Source organism: Oryctolagus cuniculus, chromosome 15 (genome assembly GCF_964237555.1).
Source record: "Oryctolagus cuniculus chromosome 15, mOryCun1.1, whole genome shotgun sequence".
NCBI classification, from domain to species: Eukaryota; Metazoa; Chordata; class Mammalia; order Lagomorpha; family Leporidae; genus Oryctolagus; species Oryctolagus cuniculus.
The window spans coordinates 60,249,931-60,268,167 of NC_091446.1; the positions used below are offsets into that span (position 1 = coordinate 60,249,931).

General features: G+C 43.5%; 1 protein-coding gene across 9 annotated transcripts in view; it reads right to left on the minus strand.

The window, feature by feature from the left end:
• Window positions 1-18,237, minus strand: part of RUFY2 (RUN and FYVE domain containing 2) — a 41,423-nt gene that overhangs the window by 2,955 nt on the left and 20,231 nt on the right. For 3 of the 9 annotated variants that reach the window (XM_008270046.4, XM_008270047.4, XM_002718454.5), the window contains exons 12-16: window positions 16,902-16,999; window positions 14,375-14,494; window positions 5,358-5,487; window positions 4,924-5,018; window positions 3,761-3,809 (exon numbers count right to left, since the gene is read on the minus strand). In XM_008270046.4, the coding sequence (XP_008268268.3) occupies window positions 3,761-3,809; window positions 4,924-5,018; window positions 5,358-5,487; window positions 14,375-14,494; window positions 16,902-16,999 (492 nt within the window). Of the gene's footprint in view, window positions 1-3,760; window positions 3,810-4,923; window positions 5,019-5,357; window positions 5,488-9,682; window positions 9,759-14,374; window positions 14,538-14,712; window positions 16,145-16,901; window positions 17,000-18,237 lie in introns of those variants that run through there. The other 6 variants (XR_011382422.1, XR_011382424.1, XM_008270049.4 and 3 more) reach the window with 4 other exon arrangements.

An 18,237-nucleotide genomic window follows, 5' to 3' on the forward strand; every position in this document is an offset into this window, starting at 1 on the left:
CAGTAGAAGATGGCCCAAGGCCTTGGGCACCTGCACACATGTGGGAGACCCGGAAGAAGCTCCTCGCTCCTGGCTCCGGACTGGCTCAGCTCCAGCCGTTGCAGCCATTTGGGGAGTGAACCAGCAGATGGAAGACTCTTTCTCAGCCTCTTCATCTCTCTGTGTAACACTGACTTTAAAATCAATCTTTAAAAAAATAAATAAATAAACCAGCAGATGCAAGTTCTCTGTCTCTCCCTCTTGTGAACTCTGTCTTTTGGATAAGAAAATATTTGTGAAAAGCAAGATTGCTTACATATTAATACTGAAACTGGGTAATGGTTCATTTGGTTCTTTTCTGTACAATTCTATGTTTACTATAATGCAGGATAATTTTTTAAAAAATATTACTGATTGGCCGGCACCGCGGCTCACTAGGCTAATCCTCCGCCTAGCGGCGCCGGCACACCGGGTTCTAGTCGCGGTTGGGGCGCCAGATTCTGTCCCGGTTGCCCCTCTTCCAGGCCAGCTCTCTGCTGTGGCCAGGGAGTGCAGTGGAGGATGGCCCAGGTGCTTGGGCCCTGCACCCCATGGGAGACCAGGAGAAGCACCTGGCTCCTGGCTGGGCTAGGCTGAAGGCAAAAGCTCCATCTGGTACTCCCACGTGGGTGCAGAGCTGCAAGCAGTTGCTTTCCCAGGCACGTTAGGGAGCTGGATTGGAGGCAGAGCAGACAGCATTTGAACTGGCGCCCATATGGCATGCTGGTGCTCCAGATGGCAGCCCAACCCACTCTACCACAGGCCTGCCCCTCCCCGCAAGTTCTAAAAGTCAAGTTTAATTAGCTGTTAGGTAACCTTTAGAAACAGACATACGTAGTCTTAGGACCCAATACCTAAAATTTATTTTATTTTTAAAGATCTATTTTATTTGGAAGTCAGAGTTACAGAGAAGGAGAGGGGGTCTTCCATCTGCTGGTTCAATTCCCAACTGGCCACAATGGCCGGAGCTGCACTGATCCAAAGCCAGGAGCCAGGAGCTTCTAAGTCTTAGACAAGGACTTGGGCCACAGCAGAGAGCTGGATCTGAAGTGGAGCAGCTGGGACTCAAACCGGCACCCATATGGGATGCCAGCACTGCAGGCAGTGGCTTTACCTGCTACGCCACAGCACCAACCCCCTAAAATTTATAAATTGGCCCTTTTTTTAACCAATCTTGGCTGGACTGAAATTCCAGTTTCCTGGATACAACCCCAGCCTGGGAAGTGACAAGTAGTTGGGAGAGCTGTCTGCCTGTCACAGGTTAGATCACAAGATTAATTTCAGGTATTTGTTTCACAGACTAGCAAAACTATGTGTGCTATTTGTACACAAGGAAGTCTAAGCCTCTTCAGAACAAAGGATTAAAAATTCATCTACAGTTAGAGGGAGAGACAGAGATCTATCTTCTGGTTTGCTCCCCAGTCCTGGCTGCTTCACATTAGCTCTCTGCTAATGGCCTGGGAAAGCAATGGAAGATGGTCCAAGTGCTTGGTCCACTGCACCCATGTGGGAGATCCAGTAGCAGGATTTAAAAATCCCACAGAAAGTTGTACCTAATTTAATGAAGGCCTGGGAGTAAACTGAGTTCATAAGCAGTAAGGAGATAAAGGAACAAGTTAACAATCTAAAGCAAGCAATGACTAAAATCCAAAATGTGAAAAACAGTTTAGGAGAGCTGTTCCAGACCCTTCAACTGCTGAACAGCGTGGAAGAAAAAAAAAGTCACATAAATCCATTTACCTGTATTATCAAAATGGGAAAACTAGGTATTTTGTTAAAGATCGAGGTAAACGGGCCAGCATTATGGCACAGCAGGTAAAGCTGCCGCCTGCAGTGCCGGCATCCCATATGGGCACTGGTTCTAGTCCCGGCTGCTCCTCTTCTGATCCAGCTCTCTGCTATGGCCTGGGAAAGCAGTAGAAGATAGCTCAAGTCCTTGGGCCCCTGCACCCACGTGGGAGATGCAGAAGAAGCTCCTGGCTTCAAATCCGCATAGTTCTGACCATTGCAGCCATCTTGAGAGTGAATCAGGGGATGGAAGACCTCTCTCTGCCTCTGCCTCTGCTTCTCTCTAACTCTTTCAAATAAATAAATCTTTAAAAAAAAAAAAAAGATGTGAATAATAAGAAAAGCAACAAAGATTATGTAATATAGAAGAGTTACTAATAATGAGTACAATAAGGAAGTATCTGGGGGACTGACTTCTAAGATATTGCTCATGTTCCATTAGAAGATAAGCAGAAGGTATGCAAGGCTCTTGAAAAATAATTTATTTGAAAGTTACACAGATGGGGCTGGCGCTGTGGCATAGTGGGTAAAGCTGCCGCCTGCAGCGCTGGCATCCCATATGGACACAGGTACAAGTCCCAGCTACTCTACTTCTGATCCAGCTCTCTGCTATGGCCTGGGAAAGCAGTAGAAGGTGGCCCATGTGGGAGACCCAGAGGAAGCTCCTGGTTCCTGGCTTCGGATTGACACAGCTCTGGCTGTTGCGGCCAACTGGGGAGTGAACCAACGGATGGAAGACGTCTTTCTTTCTCTCTCTGTGTAACTCTTTCAAATAAATAAATCTTTAAAAAAAAAAAATTACACAGAGGGAGAGACATTTGCTAGTTCACTCCCCAGGGCCACAACAGCTAAACAACTCCCTTGGGACTACAACAGGGGCCCAAGGACGTGGGCCATCTACTGCTTCCCAGGCCATAGCAGAGAGCTGGGTTGGAAGTGGAGCAGCTGGGACTCGAACCGGCACCCATATGAGATGCCAGCACTGCAGCAGTGGCTTTACCTGCTACACCACAGCACCAGCCCCAAGTACTATTTTCTAAAATATTTTCATGTGACACTGATTAAAAAAAATGAAGTAGCAGGCCAGTGTTGTAATGAAGCGTGTTCACTTGCAGTCTGCAACACCAGCATCCCATGAATGAGCCCCCGGCTGCTCCACTTCTGATCTATCTCCCTGCTTATGTGCCTGGGAAGGCAGTGGAAAATGGCCCTACTGCTTGGGTCCCTGCCACCCACATATGAGATCCAGTAAAGAGTTCCTGGTTCCTGGCTTTAGCCTGGCCCAGTCCCAACCACTGCAGCCATTTGGGGAGTAAACCAGCAGATGGAAGACCTCTCTGACTCCTCCTCTCTCTCTTAACTTGCCTTTCAATTAAATAAATACATCTTTTTAGGAAAAAAAAAAAAAAAAGGGTATGTAATGGTAGGGTAAATAGGACACTATTTCTCCTGTGTTGTCGCTGGTATTCTTGAAAGACACGTTCACACTATGTACTATAAACTGTACCCGCCGCTTTCACACAGACTAATGCATGCGATTTTTTCAGAGCAACTCTGCAGAATCACAAGCCCATTTCAGAAGAGGAAACAGGTTTAATGAAGGTATGTGATTTCCTGAAAGCTAAAAACAAATAGACTGGCATATGAACTCAGGGACTCTCGAGTTCAGAGGCACTTTATTTCACTCTATCATGTCAGGCTTCATAGGGACCTACATACAAAATACAATATACTTAAATATACGAAATACTTAAATACAAAAATACTTCTATGGCCAGTTTCTAACAGGAAGCTTATTAATACTGTGATGCTGGAGCACAAGGAAGAGCAAGACTGTCGTCATGCAGCTCTCCATTCTGTGCTGCATCCCTGTGTCTACCCGGGGCTTTTCCTTCTCCAGGAGACTTTCACGTGCATCAATACCTTTCTACGTAGGGAAACATGTTATACTCACCTGCAAGGCTTTGTTGGCTTCTTTTATGTCTTCTATCTTAAGTTTTGATCTAAGAAGATTAGAAATAGGTACAAATTTCAGTACACATATTTAAACAAAACCCCCAGTAATGTATCAGAAAGTATTATTTTTTTCATAGAATATAAAATTGTATATGGTATATGACCCTAATGATCTTTTCTGGCTAGTGGGATATTTCCTATTTTCCTATACTTCCTGAATTCCCTAAGGCAAAAATGTATTTTTTAGATTTAAAACTTGCTTCTCTAAGGAAAGAAATGTTGGCATTTCATGTGATCATTTATTGTAGACTTACTGTGTGCCAGACACCCTGCTTGACCCTTTGCTTGCCTTCTCTCATTTCATCTTCACAAAAATCTATTAATGAATACAGGGGGGCTGGCACTGTGGCACAGCGGCTTAACACCCTACCCTAAAGTGCCGGCATGCACATGGGCACCGGTTTGGGATCCAGCTGCTCTACTTCCGATCCAGCTCTCTGCTATGGCCTGGGAAAGCAGATGAAGGTGGCCCAAGTCCTTGGGCCCCTGCACCCACGTGGGAGACCTGCAAGAGGCTCCTGGTTCCTGGCTTCGGATTGGCGCAGCTCTGGCTGTTGCCGCCAATTGGAGAGTGAACCATCGGATGAAAGACCTCTCTCTCTCTCTCTCTCTCTCTCTCTGTGTAACTCTGACATTCAAATAAATAAATCTTTAAAAAAAGAAAAAAAGACCGCATGGTATGAAGTTAAGCCCTGCCTCCAGAAGGTGTAAAAACCAATCCACATCTCTCAATTACGGCTCCTTCTCAGAACAGTCTGAAACAGAGTGCTCTGGCTGTTTTGAAATTTCAGCTTCTGTTGTACGGAGAAAAAGTATTAAGTGAACTTCTGAATTATCTGACATTGAAGAAATGAAACGAGATTCTTTGCTGTCACCTACTCAGACACATTCACAGCTAAGATCCATTAAAATGAAAACACTTTCAATAAAATCTCTCCAATCTAGTACTTTCTAATTTGTGAAGTTATTGTGTGATTTTTCTATACAGTTCATATCTTTCTTTCCTATACCTAAACTCTTCTGCCTAACTGGCTTGGTAACACTCATTCACCTTTTAGAAGAATCAAGGACTACTTAAATAAAGGAAAAAAGACCAATTACTCGCTGAGCTTGTTGCCGAGTTCTTGGAGCGCTTGCTCTTGTTCATGACAGATTTTTTTCAATTGCTGGTTTTCATCCTGGAGGCTAAGGAACTCCTTCAAAACAAGAAGTGAGAAAAAAAAAAAAGTAATTAAAAAAAAAAAAAAAAGAAACTCCACATGGTGTGTGTGTATGTGCATGGGTACCCTTAATAAGGAACAAATATCCCTTAGCTTTCAATAAGAAACAAAACCATGTGTCCAGAGCTCTTTCCTAGCTGCTCTGTGTAGCAACTATTTTCCATTCACTTTCTCCTCATTGATATTTAAGATGACTAGTACATCCTGTTTTCTTGGTATAAATGTAACTTATGATTTAAGTTTGAAATAAATTAACATTCTGAAATAAGTTAACATTTATTAAGATATAATTGTTAAAGTTTTACCACTATTTACTTTTTTAAGACTAGCCATTTGTTGGGTCTCATTTCTAAGATGAGATAAGGCATCTTTCTCCTTTTGAAGATCTTCCTGCAAAGTTTGCCTCCATTCCTTCTCAATCTTCAAATCAGTTTCCAGCTGAACCCTTGAATGACAAAATAACAAACAGAAGTTCAAGTGCTATTTCTCATGTAACAGTTGTAAGCATTCTTTAATAAGAGCAACTTTCTGATTACTTTTGCTTTTTTTTTTTTTTTTTTTTTTTTTTTTTTTTTTTTTGACAGGCAGAGTTAGACAGTGAGAGAGAGAGACAAGAGACAGAGAGAAAGGTCTTCCTTCCATTGGTTCACCCTTCAAATGGTCACTATGGCTGGCACGCTGTGCTGATCTGAAGGCAGGAGCCAGGTGCTTCCTCCTGGTCTCCCATGCGGGTGCAGGGCCCAAGCACTTGGGCCATCCTCCACTGCACTCCCGGGCCACAGCAGAGAGTGGGCCTGGAAGAGGAGCAGCTGGGACAGAACTGGCGCCCCAGCCGGGACTAGAACCCAGGATGCTGGCGCCACAGGTGGAGGATTAGCCTAGGGAGTCGCAGCACCGGCCTACTTTTACTTTTTTAACAAAAGGTTTACTTATTTATTTAAAAGCAGTCAGGGGCCGGCGCCGTGGCTCACTAGGCTAATCCTCCGCCTTGCGGCGCCGGCACACTGGGTTCTAGTCCCGGTTGGGGTGCCGGATTCTGTCCCGGTTGCCCCTCTTTCAGGCCAGCTCTCTGCTGTGGCCAGGGAGTGCAGTGGAGGATGGCCCAAGTGCTTGGGCCCTGCACCCGCATGGGAGACCAGGAAAAAGCACCTGGCTCCTGGCTTCGGATCAGTGTGGTGCGGCAGCCATTGGAGGGTGAACCAATGGCAAAAGGAAGACCTTTCTCTCTGTCTCTCTCTCTCACTGTCCACTCTGCTGTCAAAGAAAAAAAAAAAAAAAAGCAGTCAGACAGAGAGAGAATCTTCCATCTGCTGGTTCACTCGCCAAATGGCTGCAATGGCCAGGGCTGGGCCAGATAGAAGCCAGGAACTCCAGCCGAGTCTCCCACGTGGGTGGCAGGGTCTCAAGTATTTGAGCCATCATGTGCTACTTTTCCAGATGCATTAATCTGGAGCTGGATCCGAAGCAGAACAGCCAGTACTCAAACTGATGTGCCAACATGAGATGCTGACGTCACAAGCAGTAGCTTAATCTGCTGCACAACACCAGCCCCCATTTTTGTCTTTCTTACGCATTTCCTCCAGACACTTTCTCTCCTTTCTGGTTTTTGAAGATTCATTTATTTACTTAAGAGGAATAATCACAGAGAGAGGTCTTCTATCCCAGTGGCCACAAAAGTCAGAGCTGGGCCTGCCTGAAGCCAACCAGGAGTCTCCCACATGCATGAGTACAGGGGCCCAAACATTTGGGCCATCTTATGGTGCTTTCCCAGGCCACCAGCAGGGAGCTGAATTGGAAGTGGAGCAGCCGGGACTCGAACCAGTGACCACATGGGATGCCGGCACTACAAGCGGCGGCTTTACCCACTACGCCACAGCACCAGGCCCCAATTTGTTTCTTTTTAAAACTTATTTTATTTGAAAGGCCCAGAAACAGAAAAGAGATAGACAGATAACCTCCCTTTTTAGCTGGATGGCTCCCCAAATGCACACACAATCTGGGGCTGGGCCAGGAGCCAGGAACTCCATCAGGGTCTCCCACACGGGTGGCAAGGACCCAAGTACGTGAGCCATCACCTGCTGCCTCCCAGGGTGTGCATTAGCAAGAGGCTGGAACCAGGAGTGCAGCCAGGATCTGAATCCAGGCACTCTGATATGGAAGCGTCCCAAGTGGTATTTTAATCACTACACCAAACGCCTACCTCATCCTACATATTTTTTGGAAAACAAGGTCAGCAGCAGAATTTTCTGATCACTAAGTGTCAGCTCATTTGCTAGCCAGGAAAAAAAATCCCTGCTAAATGACTTTATCATCTATTAATTCTATATTCATAAATGTGGTATAAACATACTATGCTATACTGAATTATAACAACTGGTTACACCCTGGGAATAGAACTAAGAAAGGAACGGGGACTTTTAATTATTGATACTTCTATGCCACATGAAAAATGACGTAAGGAATTAATTAAACACATTCTGATAAGTATTACAGCAATTACTAAATCAATTTAACATAATCAGCCTTGGTACAAAGTATCACTTTGGAGATTACTGTTGGAAACTAAGTACAGGACAGATCGAAGACTACCCAGGCACTGGGAAAGTCCGCGCCGCGTGGGAATGTCAGTTCCCATCTGAGAGCACTCCCACAGCACTGCGAAAGGTGCTAACTCCCACAGCACTGCGAAAGGTGCTAGCTGGAGAAACGAAAGGAATCGAGTGCCTGCCGTTCTGCCAAAAATGTAACCTCCATAATTCCGTACAAGACAAATACATTTCACATTGTAGTTTCTAATGCTTTACATTTTAACTGTAATAGTATTTCTTATAATACTGAACATATTACAGTATTGTGTCAATATCTTTTGTGTTAACACCTTCATTACTTTTAGCTGTTTTCTCATAGTAAGCATTTTCATCTACAGCAACATACTATCTTACAGAATAAATATTACATTTTATAATTCAGGCTGAAAAGAAGAGATAGCTGAAAATGGAATTTAAAAACTGTGATAAGCACTATTTCACTACTCATTTAAAAGGAATGTTGATAAGTATATGTTACTTATACTGAAGTAACTAAAGTAGAGTATTTAGAGTAAACCTGTTGGGTGGCCTCATCAACCAGAACCAGAAACAAGCAAAGGAAAAATTTTCAGTTATATAAATATGTAGTAAAAATACATGTTGAATAACAAAGGCAGAAACAAAGAAAAAAAGGAGGAAATATAGTTACATAAAAAATATTTAAATGGAAAAAAATTAAGAACAAAATTTTAAAATAAACAAGGGCAGGCATTTGGGCAAGTGGTTGAGCCATTAACTAGGATGCCCACTCCCCACATCAGAGTGCCTGTGTTCGATACCTGGCTCTGGCTCCTGACTCCAGCTTCCTGCTACCGTGAGCCTGGGGAAGGTGCTGACAGGCCAAGCGCTTGGGCTCCTGCCACTTATGCGGAAGACCTGCACAGGATTCCCAGTCTGCAGCTTCAGCTCTCTGGTCATTGTAGGCATTTGGGGAATGAACCAGTGGATGTGAATATGCTTGTTCTCTTTCACGCTCTCTGCTTCTCAGTTTTTTAAAATAAACAATAAATGCATAAAACATTTCACTAAATTTGAAAGACTGGGGGCCAGCATTGTGGTACAGTGGGTTAAGCCACCACCTACAATGCTGGTATCTCATATCAGAGTGCCAGTTCAAGTCTTAGCTGCTCCACTTCCGATCCAGCTCTCTGCTAACACTCCTGGGAAAGCAGCAGTAGAGGACCCAAATATCTGGGTCCCTGCTCTCACGCGTGGGATCCCAGGATTGAGTTCCAGGCTCCTGGCTTCACCCTGGCCCAGCCCTGGCTGTTGTAGCTGTCTGGAGAGCGAACCAGCAAACTGAAGATCTCTGTGTGTTGTGTGTCTCTCTGAAACTCTGCCTTTCAAATAAATAATCTTTTTTTTTTTAAATGTGAAAGGCTGAGGCTAAACACATAAAAAATTCTTACAAATAAGTATTAAAAAGCTGATTACTTCAAAGGAAAGAAATAGGTGACTTTAAAGAGCAACTCACACACACACAAAAAAATACAAAAGGCTATCTCTAGTAATCAAAGATATAAAAACTCAAAACAGTAAGGTACAATTTTCCAGGCTGAAGGGATACTCACACACACAAAAAAAAAATACAAAAGGCTATCTCTAGTAATCAAAGATATAAAAACTCAAAACAGTAAGGTACAATTTTCCAGGCTAAAGGGATACTTTAGAGGGCCAGTGCCGTGGCGCAGTGGGTTAATCCTCTGCCTGCATCACAGGCATCCCCCAACATGGGTGCTGGTTCTAGTCCCGGCTGCTCCTCTTCCAATCCAGCTCTCTGTTGTGGCCTGGGATAGCAGTAGAAGATGGCCAAAGTGCTTGGGCCCCTACACCCACGTGGGAGACCAGGAAGAAGCACCTGGTTCCTGGCTTCAGATCGGCGCAGCTCTGGCTGTAGTGGCCATTTGGGGAGTGAACCAATGAAAGGAAGACCTTTCTTTCTGTTTCTCCCTCTCACTGTCTCTAACTCTACCTCTCAAATAAATATATAAAATCTTTAAAAAAAAAAAAGGGTTACTTTAGATTAACTATAACATGATGGTCTAGACTTACGTTAATGGATAAGATACAGTATCCATGATGTAGTAAATATACAAGATACTAACGAGTGTACAGCATGGTCCTATTTCTAAAAAATACAAAAAAATTTATGTATATCAGGAAGACTTAGGGACACTTGTTAAAATATTTCAAAAAGGTTAGTTTTCATTTTCTTCATATTTTCTAAGGTTTTCACCAAGAGTGTGTAATCTTTTCATAAGGAGAAACTAATACAGTTATTTCTATTTTAGGGGGACAAACAGAATTTACCTTTCTCTGACAAAGTCTCAGCTGCCCATCTCCAAACACACAGTTCCAAGTTTTCAGAACCATCAGGGGTTCCCCTGCTCTCCAAACTGATAATGTGGTCATGTTCTACCAAAATGGTGCCAACCGAGAGACAGAGTGATTTTCAGTTTCACCAGAGACAACACCTCTCTGCACTGCACTCAGTCCTGCTCAGAACTTTACCCACACAGGGGAGGGACCTGGCTGTATCTTCCTTTGGGTGGGGATCACGTAATAGCATTACTGAAGAATATGCTGTATCACTGCAGAATCAATATCAGATTTGCCTGACCTAGGATTTTGTGAAGCAAAAAGGTGACTCAATGGGAGAGTGCCATTGCTTCAAGACAACATCCTGCTACCTGGCCAAGTGCCCCAGTCTTGCTTTTCCTGTGTTTCATTTGCCAGGGCACAGGAACGGACACAGCAAAGCTGGGGCACCAACAATAAACTTGATGACTTAAACGTTCCCTAGGATGTTGGTTGCCAAAGGAAGCCCTGAAAGCTCTGGCTATACCTTTCTGAACGCGCTTAAAATTAAGAGGGAATTGCAGATGATGAGCTATCTTTGTTTTTGGAGGGTAAGCTTTAGTTTCACAATATTCAAATGACACAAGTTTTCAAATAGGCCAAGATTCCCCAGATTAAAGACTTATTCTAGGGGCCGACGCTGTGGCGCAGTGGGTTAATGCCCTGGCCTGCAGCGCCGGCATCCCATATGGGCGCCGGTTTGAGATCCAGCTGCTCCACTTCCAATCCAGCTCTCTGCTGAGGCCTGAGAAAGCAGTAGAAGATGGCCCAAGTCCTTGGGCCCCTGCACCCGCGTGGGAGACCCAGAAGAAGATCCTGGCTCCTGGTTTCGGATCAGCACAGCTCCAGCTGTTGCAGCTAATTGGGGAGTGAACCATCGGATGGAAGACCTCTCTCTCTCTCCGCCTCTCCTCTCTGTGTAACTCTTTCAAATAAACAAATAATAAGTTTTTAAAAAAAGATTTATTCTATATATCAATTCTTCAAAAATATTTTTAAGGAATTATTTTATTTATTTGAGAGACAGAATTACATAGAGGTATCTTCCATCCACTGGTTCACTCCCCCAAATGGCTGCAGTGGCCAAAGCTGGGCCTGTCAGAAGCCAGGAGCCAGGAGCTTCTTCTTTTCCTACGCGGGTTCAGGGGCCCAAGGACTTGGGCCATCCTCCACTTCTTTCCCAGGCCATAGCAGGGAGCCTGATCAGAAGTGGAGCAGCTAGGACACAAACCAGCGCCCATACAGGATGACGGCATTGCAGGCAGGGGCTTTACCCACAATGCCACAGTGCCAGCCCCCAAAATATTATTTTTGCAGTAAACGGAGAAGCAGCTTAGAATTCTGGTTCTAAATGAGATGGAGTAAACACATTACTCCTATCTCTCCAGCTAACTTAGGCTCAAAACCCTTTCCATTATGCACATAATAAACACGATGCCTCTGAGGGACACAGAGAAAGATCAGTTAGGAAATTCAAGGCTCAAGGATCAATACGGTGGTGAGTTGCTAAGATTTTTCTCCTGTAGTTCAGATTGATAACCTAACCCTCAACCTATAAAAACCAAATGGGCACAGACCAAAAAAGCCCCAAGAAAAGTCTGCTCTTTTTCCAAAGGGCTAGAAAGGAGGCAACATAGCAACATAAAAGCCATTTTGACCATGCTCTATTCCAGCAAAACAGGAGAGGAAAAAGCAAGCAAAATAAAAAAAAAAGGAACAAAACACAGGAAAACAAAATGAACAGTAAAATGGTAGATTTAGGCTCCAATATGTCAATAATTATACTAAATGTAAATGGACCAAACATACTATGAAACACAGAGTTGGCAGGATTAAAACAACATAACCTTTATGCTGTGTAAGAGGAACTCACTTCAAATACACAGATACATTGAAAGATGATGGGGCTGGGGCCGGCACTGTGTGCAGTGGGTTAAAGTCCCAGCCTGCAGCGTCAGCATCCCATATGGATGCCAATTAGAGTCCCGGCTGCTCCTCTTCCAATCCAGCTCTCTGCTATGGCCTGGTAAAGCAATGCAAGATGGCCCAAGACCTTGGGCCCTTGCAGCTGCGTGGGAGACTGGAAGAAGCTCCTGGCTCCTGATCAGCACAGCTCTAGCCACTGTGGTCATTTGGGGGAGTGAACCAGTGGAACAGAAGATATCTCTCTCTCTCTCTCTCTCTCTAGCTCTAGCTCTAGCTCTACCTGTCTGTCTCTTTCTCTCCCTAGCTCTACCTCTCTCTCTCTAGCTCTACCTCTCTCTGTAACTCTTTCAAATAAATTAATAAAGAAAGAAAGATGATGGGACTGGCATTGTGGTGTAACAGGTTAAGCCGCCACCTGCAGCCAGCATCCCATACAGGTGCTGAATCAAGTCCCAGCTATTCCACTTCCAATCCAGCTCCCTGCTCATGTGCCTGGAGAAGCAGAAGATGGCTCAAGTCCTTGAGCCCCTGCAAGTCCTCTGAGACCCCAAAGAAGCTCCTGGCTCCTAACTTAGGATCGGCCCAGCTCTGGCCGCCCCAGGAATTTGAGGAGTGAACCAGCGGATGGAAGACCTTTCTGTCTGTTCCCCTCTCTCTCTCTAACTCTCTAAAATAAATAAAATAAATCTTAAGAAAGAGAGAAAACTTAGAAACTTATATATAACACACAACATGTGGTCTTGTTTAATGATCTATTAACAGAAGCTTAACTCTCATTTTCCATAGTTGCTTTCTTTTAATAACAACAACAGTATGTATTTACTAGCAGAAAACTCAGGATGTTTATACAGTTAAATGAAAATTCCCCTGTCAATGTTGCATCAGTCCTTTGAGATATTAACTTGCCAGAATATGTATCCTTTAACTCTTTTTGATGTGTAAATACACATACGAGCATTTTAACTTTATCTAAAAAAATTGGATATTTGGCAGTGTGCATTTGGTGTAGCAGTTAAAATGCTGCATGGGACAACCCATACTGGAGTGCCTAGGATCAAGTCTGGGCTCTACTCTCCATTCCAGACTCCTGCTAACGTGCACCTTGGGAGGCAGCAGATGATGGCTCAGGTATTTGGGTCCTTGCCACCGATAAAGGAGACTCAGATCAAGCTCCTGGCTCCCAGCCTCCACTTGGCCCATCCTCCACTGCTTTCCCAGGCCATTAGCAGGGAGCTGGATCAGAAGTAAAGCAGCGAAGTCTCGAACCAGCAACTGTATGGGATGCCAGCATCACAGGTGAAGACTTAACCTACTATGCCACAATGCCGGTCCCTGGATATAGACATAGTACCCATCATATGAAGTACTACTTAAAATGTTCTCAGAAAATCACATATTCTTTGATAACAGAAGTTCACTGAAGTTACAAAATCATACTATACTCGATATCTAGAAATTCAATGGCCATAATATTAACAGCAGAAAGAATAAAACTCTCCTAGAACTAGAAAACAGCAAGATAGTTGAAATTGCTCCAGACAGTTAAGGGAGTTGAGGAAGAGGCTGGGGTGTAGTAAGCTAAGAATCCACCTGCGTGGCACTAGCATCCAACACAGGCACAGGTTTGTGTCCCAGCTGCTCCACTTCAGACCCAGCTCTCTGCTGTGGCCTGGGAAAGCAGTGGAAGAAGGCCCAAGTCCTTGGGCCGCTGCACTTATATGGGAGACCTGGAAGAAGCTTCTGGCTCCTGGCTTTGGATCTGCTCAGCTGTGAACACTGAGGCCATTTGGAGAATGAACCAGTAGATGGAAGACCTTTCTGGCTGTCTCTCCCTCTCAGTCTGCAACTCTACCTCTCAAATAAATACTATCTAACAAACAAACAAACAAAAACAGTTAAGGGAACAAAAGCACACTATCAGGGCCAGCACTGTGGCATAGCAGGTGAAGCCACTGCCTGTAGCACTGGCATCCCATATGAGCACTGGTTCTAGTCCCACCTGCTCCACTTCAGATCCAGCTCCCTGCTAATGTACCTGGGAAAGCAGCAGGAGATAGCCCAGGTGCTTGGGCCCCTGCACCCACATGGGAGACCCCGAGGAAGCTCCTGGCTCGTGGCTTTGGACCGGCTAAGCTGTGGCCATTGCAGCCATGTGGGGAGTGAACCAGCAGATGGAAGATCACTGTCTCTCCCTCCCTCTCTCTTGTCCTCTGTAAACTCTACCTTGAAAATAAATAAATAAATAAATCTTTAAAAAAAAAAGAAGCATATTACCACAATTATATTTCCTAAATTTTTTTGTTTGTAAAGTAAGCATTACGACCTCACAGGCATCATTAGATAAATAAAAATATTGATATTCTACCATTGTGTGTCTCCTCCCCCCACCCCCAAAAAAAGGAGGTGGGGCAGTAGAACTATGCTAATTCAAGTATTTATTTCCAGGGAATAAATACTCACAGCTGTTTCTCCTTCTGGGAGATCTGTTTCTGCAGACTGTCGGATTTACTCAGACATTCTTGTAGATATTTCTCATCTTCAGCTTCAGCTTCCATTTGCGCCTTCTCTGCTTGCTGCAATCTGGTGTAATTCAAATCAACTTTGGGTAAAACTGAGGCTAGAACTAGGGTGTAAAAGGGTGAAGAAGACAAAGAAAAGAAAAATGGGGAAATAGAAACATTTCTAAATGAAAACAAAGTTTGGGGAAAACTCACAAACTCAAACGTGAAAGAGCCACACAATGTCTAGAAACTATTTTGTGATTTTTTTTTCCAATATAACATATAATATGCCCAGAATACGATCTTCAAATTTGTTTTATTTATCTTTCATAATTAACAATGCAAAGCAATACAGCCTTTACCACTTAGGTAGAGCGTAATGAATCAAATTTCAAAGTCTAACAGGTATGTTACTGCCTTTATACAAAACCATGAAAATCATAGAACTATGCCTACACTAGGTAAAGAAGCCACACTGTCGCGCTACGCTCAGATGTGTACGCCAGGAATCACGTGTGCTGCAAGGCCGAGAGCAAAGACCTGCACTACTCCAAATGACAGCCGAGTCTCTCCTATGGGATCTCTATGCATTCACTCAATTATGCCAAAGCCGTGTGACGTCTATGGGTGTGGACATAGATGGGCTTTTTTTTAAAGAGACAAAACAGGTTTAGTGCTAGTTGGCATCACTGTCTAGAGATCATTTTTGTTCCTCCAACTGAATATTAAAAATCAGCTAAGATGTAATTTTGATTTTTTTCTATTTTTATTCGTGACTCATTGCTTCTCCCTCTGCCTAGTTCTACTTCCTGCCTCCTTTGGCCACCTAGGATTTCTCAGTTTAATTTTAGTATTTTTATAAGAAAATATCTCCAAAGATTCGAGGAACGTTAACTCCTTATTGCAAATCACAAATTTCTGTTCAATTAACTATTAAAAAACCTGTCACTATCTTTTTGCCTGAAAACCATACCCCATAGGGTAACCCCCACACATTTCAGAAACAGAAATGCTGCTTCCAAAGAATGGAGAGTAACGTTTACGTTATCTCTAATCAAAATTTAAATTTAAATGTCAGGGTGGTGGAGGTGCTCTTCTTTCAGGTTAGAGAGAGTAAGAGAATGTCAGAGTGAGGTAGGCCTCGAAGTTGTGCTATCACCAGTGAGAACTGTGGGGACTGGAAGACTGTGACGGTGAAGCAGGGGGCGGCGGCCATCGTGGGCGGTCAACTACATGACAGCCAGGAAAGGGGTCGTCAAGCCAACAGTGGGCCAGTGGAGAACAAAATCAGTGCCAACACATTGTGAAACTAAAGGTTAACTTGTTTTTAAACAATTTGTACGTTTTCCATCAAAAAGTTGCTAAAAAAGATAAAACTGCATTTGTAAATCCTGACCTCCAAAGGGCCAATACTCGAACCGACCCTCGTACATGAGGTTTGAGGGGAGCATTTCTAGAAATCCAAGTGTACCCGCTCTGCTGTATGGCAAGGTACCACAGCAGCCAACCAAGAAACGGACAGGGTTCCTAACACCCTTTTACTTAATAGCATACATTCTTTTCTATTTAATATATTACAAAACTGTTGATTCTCTTTTAGTCTGGGTAAATGAGTAGTTTTCAGAAAGAGATATCCTTGACCAGCTTGTACTGGTCCTGAGTGTCAGTGCTGGCACATTTCACCAATGACATTGCAATTGTCCTAGTTTGAGTTAACAAATCATTGTCACTTCATAATGGAATGGACAGAAATCAAAGACAGAAAAAGGTAATAAAGATGTCCAAAATGTAAAAATGGGGATAAAGAAAACAAAAAAGAAAAAAGAAGAAAGAGGATGTCAATAAAAGAATATTCATGTCCATAAAGCATTAATAGTTATGTTTTTCATAAGTAGATTCAAAGAAAGCAATGATAAGACATATGTTGACACCAACATGACGGGGCAATGGAAATACATTACATTTTCCAACAATAAAAGTGAAAAATGCTAATATAAACCAATTCAATTTAAACAAAATTGTATCTTGGGTTGGGTTGAGGGTCCTAGGTCAAAGAAACAGAACTAAACCACCAATTCAGAATGCCTGATTTCAGATAAAGAGATGGTGAATGGAAAAGAACATGACAATTAATATGCATGGGAATCAATCAGGGATAGTCCCACCATGGATTTTGTTCATTTTGAATTTTTGTAAGGTTTTTGTTTGTGTATTTGTTTTATATAGCAGGTTGAACCACAGAAAACTGCTGATATTAGGCTTTTAAAAAAAATCTACAAAATGGCAAACTCAAACAAATCAGCCTAATATAAAGCAACTTGATTCCATGCAACAACCAAAACAAAAGGCAAAATCCTGCTGGGCTTAAACAAAAACATGTCTAATTTATATTTTCCTAATGGCCTCTGTGGCAGGTGTCAGAGTTGAATAAAGAAAAAAGGGAGGAAGAAGGGGGGAGAAAGAAACTAAGATTGGAAGTGGTGTACCTTTGTTCCAGCTGCCTCATGGCTGCAGTAATTTTACTGGTTTTTTCCTCTAGTCGGGCAATTATTTCATTTTTTTCTTTTAAGCCATCTTCAGAACCCTATTTATAAAAATATGAAACTATACTGGTTTTCATTTCTTAAAAAAATTTACTTATTTTCATTTCTTAAAAAAATTTACTTATTATAGTTACAGAGAGAGGAAGAGACAGACAGAAGAGAGAGACATCTTCCATCCATTGGTTCACTCCCCAGAAGGCCACAATGGCCAGTACTGAGCCAGATAGAAGCCAGGAGCCGGGAGCTTTGCCCGGGTCTCCCACGTAGGTGGCAGGGGCCCAAACACTTTGGCCATCTGCTGCTTTTCTCATTAGCCATTAGCAGGGAGCTGGAAGGAAAGTGGAACAGCCAGGACACAAACCAGCAGCATTACCTGCTATGCCACAATGCCGCCCCAACAGAGACAGACTGTCACAGTTAGAAAGAGCACTCTCAGGGCCAGCGCTGTGACGCAGTAGGTTAACACTCTGCCTGCGATGCCGGCATCCCATACGGGTGCCGGTTCTCGTCCCGGCTGCTCCACTTCCAATCCAGCTCTCTGCTATGGCCTGGGAAAGCAGTAGAAGATGGCCCAAGTCCTTGGGTCCCTGCACCCACACGGGAGACCCAGAAGAAGCTCCTGGCTTCAGATTGGTGCAGCTCTGACCACTGTGGCCATTGGGGAGTGAACCAATGGATGGAGACCTTTCTATGTCTCTCCCTCTCACTGTCTGTAATTCTACCTCTCAAATAAATAAAATAAAAAAAAAAGGGGGGGGGGGCGCTCCTATTCATTATTCACTTCCCAAATGCTCCCAATGGCTGAGACTAGACTGGGGCCAGAACTAGAAGCCAGGTCTCCCATGTGGGTGGCAATAACCCAATTACTTGAGCCATCATTGCTGCCTCCCAGGAACTGTACTAGCAGGAAACTGAACACAGGAGCCAGAGCTGGGTATCAAACTCCAATATATGACATGGGCACCTTAACCAATGTCCTAACTGCTAGGCTAAAGACCTGCACCATTTTTACTTTTGAACCTGGATATTTTAAGTTTTTTTAGACTATTCTGTCATAGGAATTGTGACTTTGAAATGAGTATTAATGTACACATTAAGTAATTCTATTATAAAAACAGTGCTACCAGTCTTCATTTAAAATGTAATAAAGAGGGGCTGGCGCCATGGTGCAGTAGGTTAATCCTCCACCTGCAGTGCCAGCATCCCATATGAGTGCCTGTTCTAATCCCAGCTGCTCTTCTTCCAATACAGCTCTCTGCTATGGCCTGGGAAAGCAGAA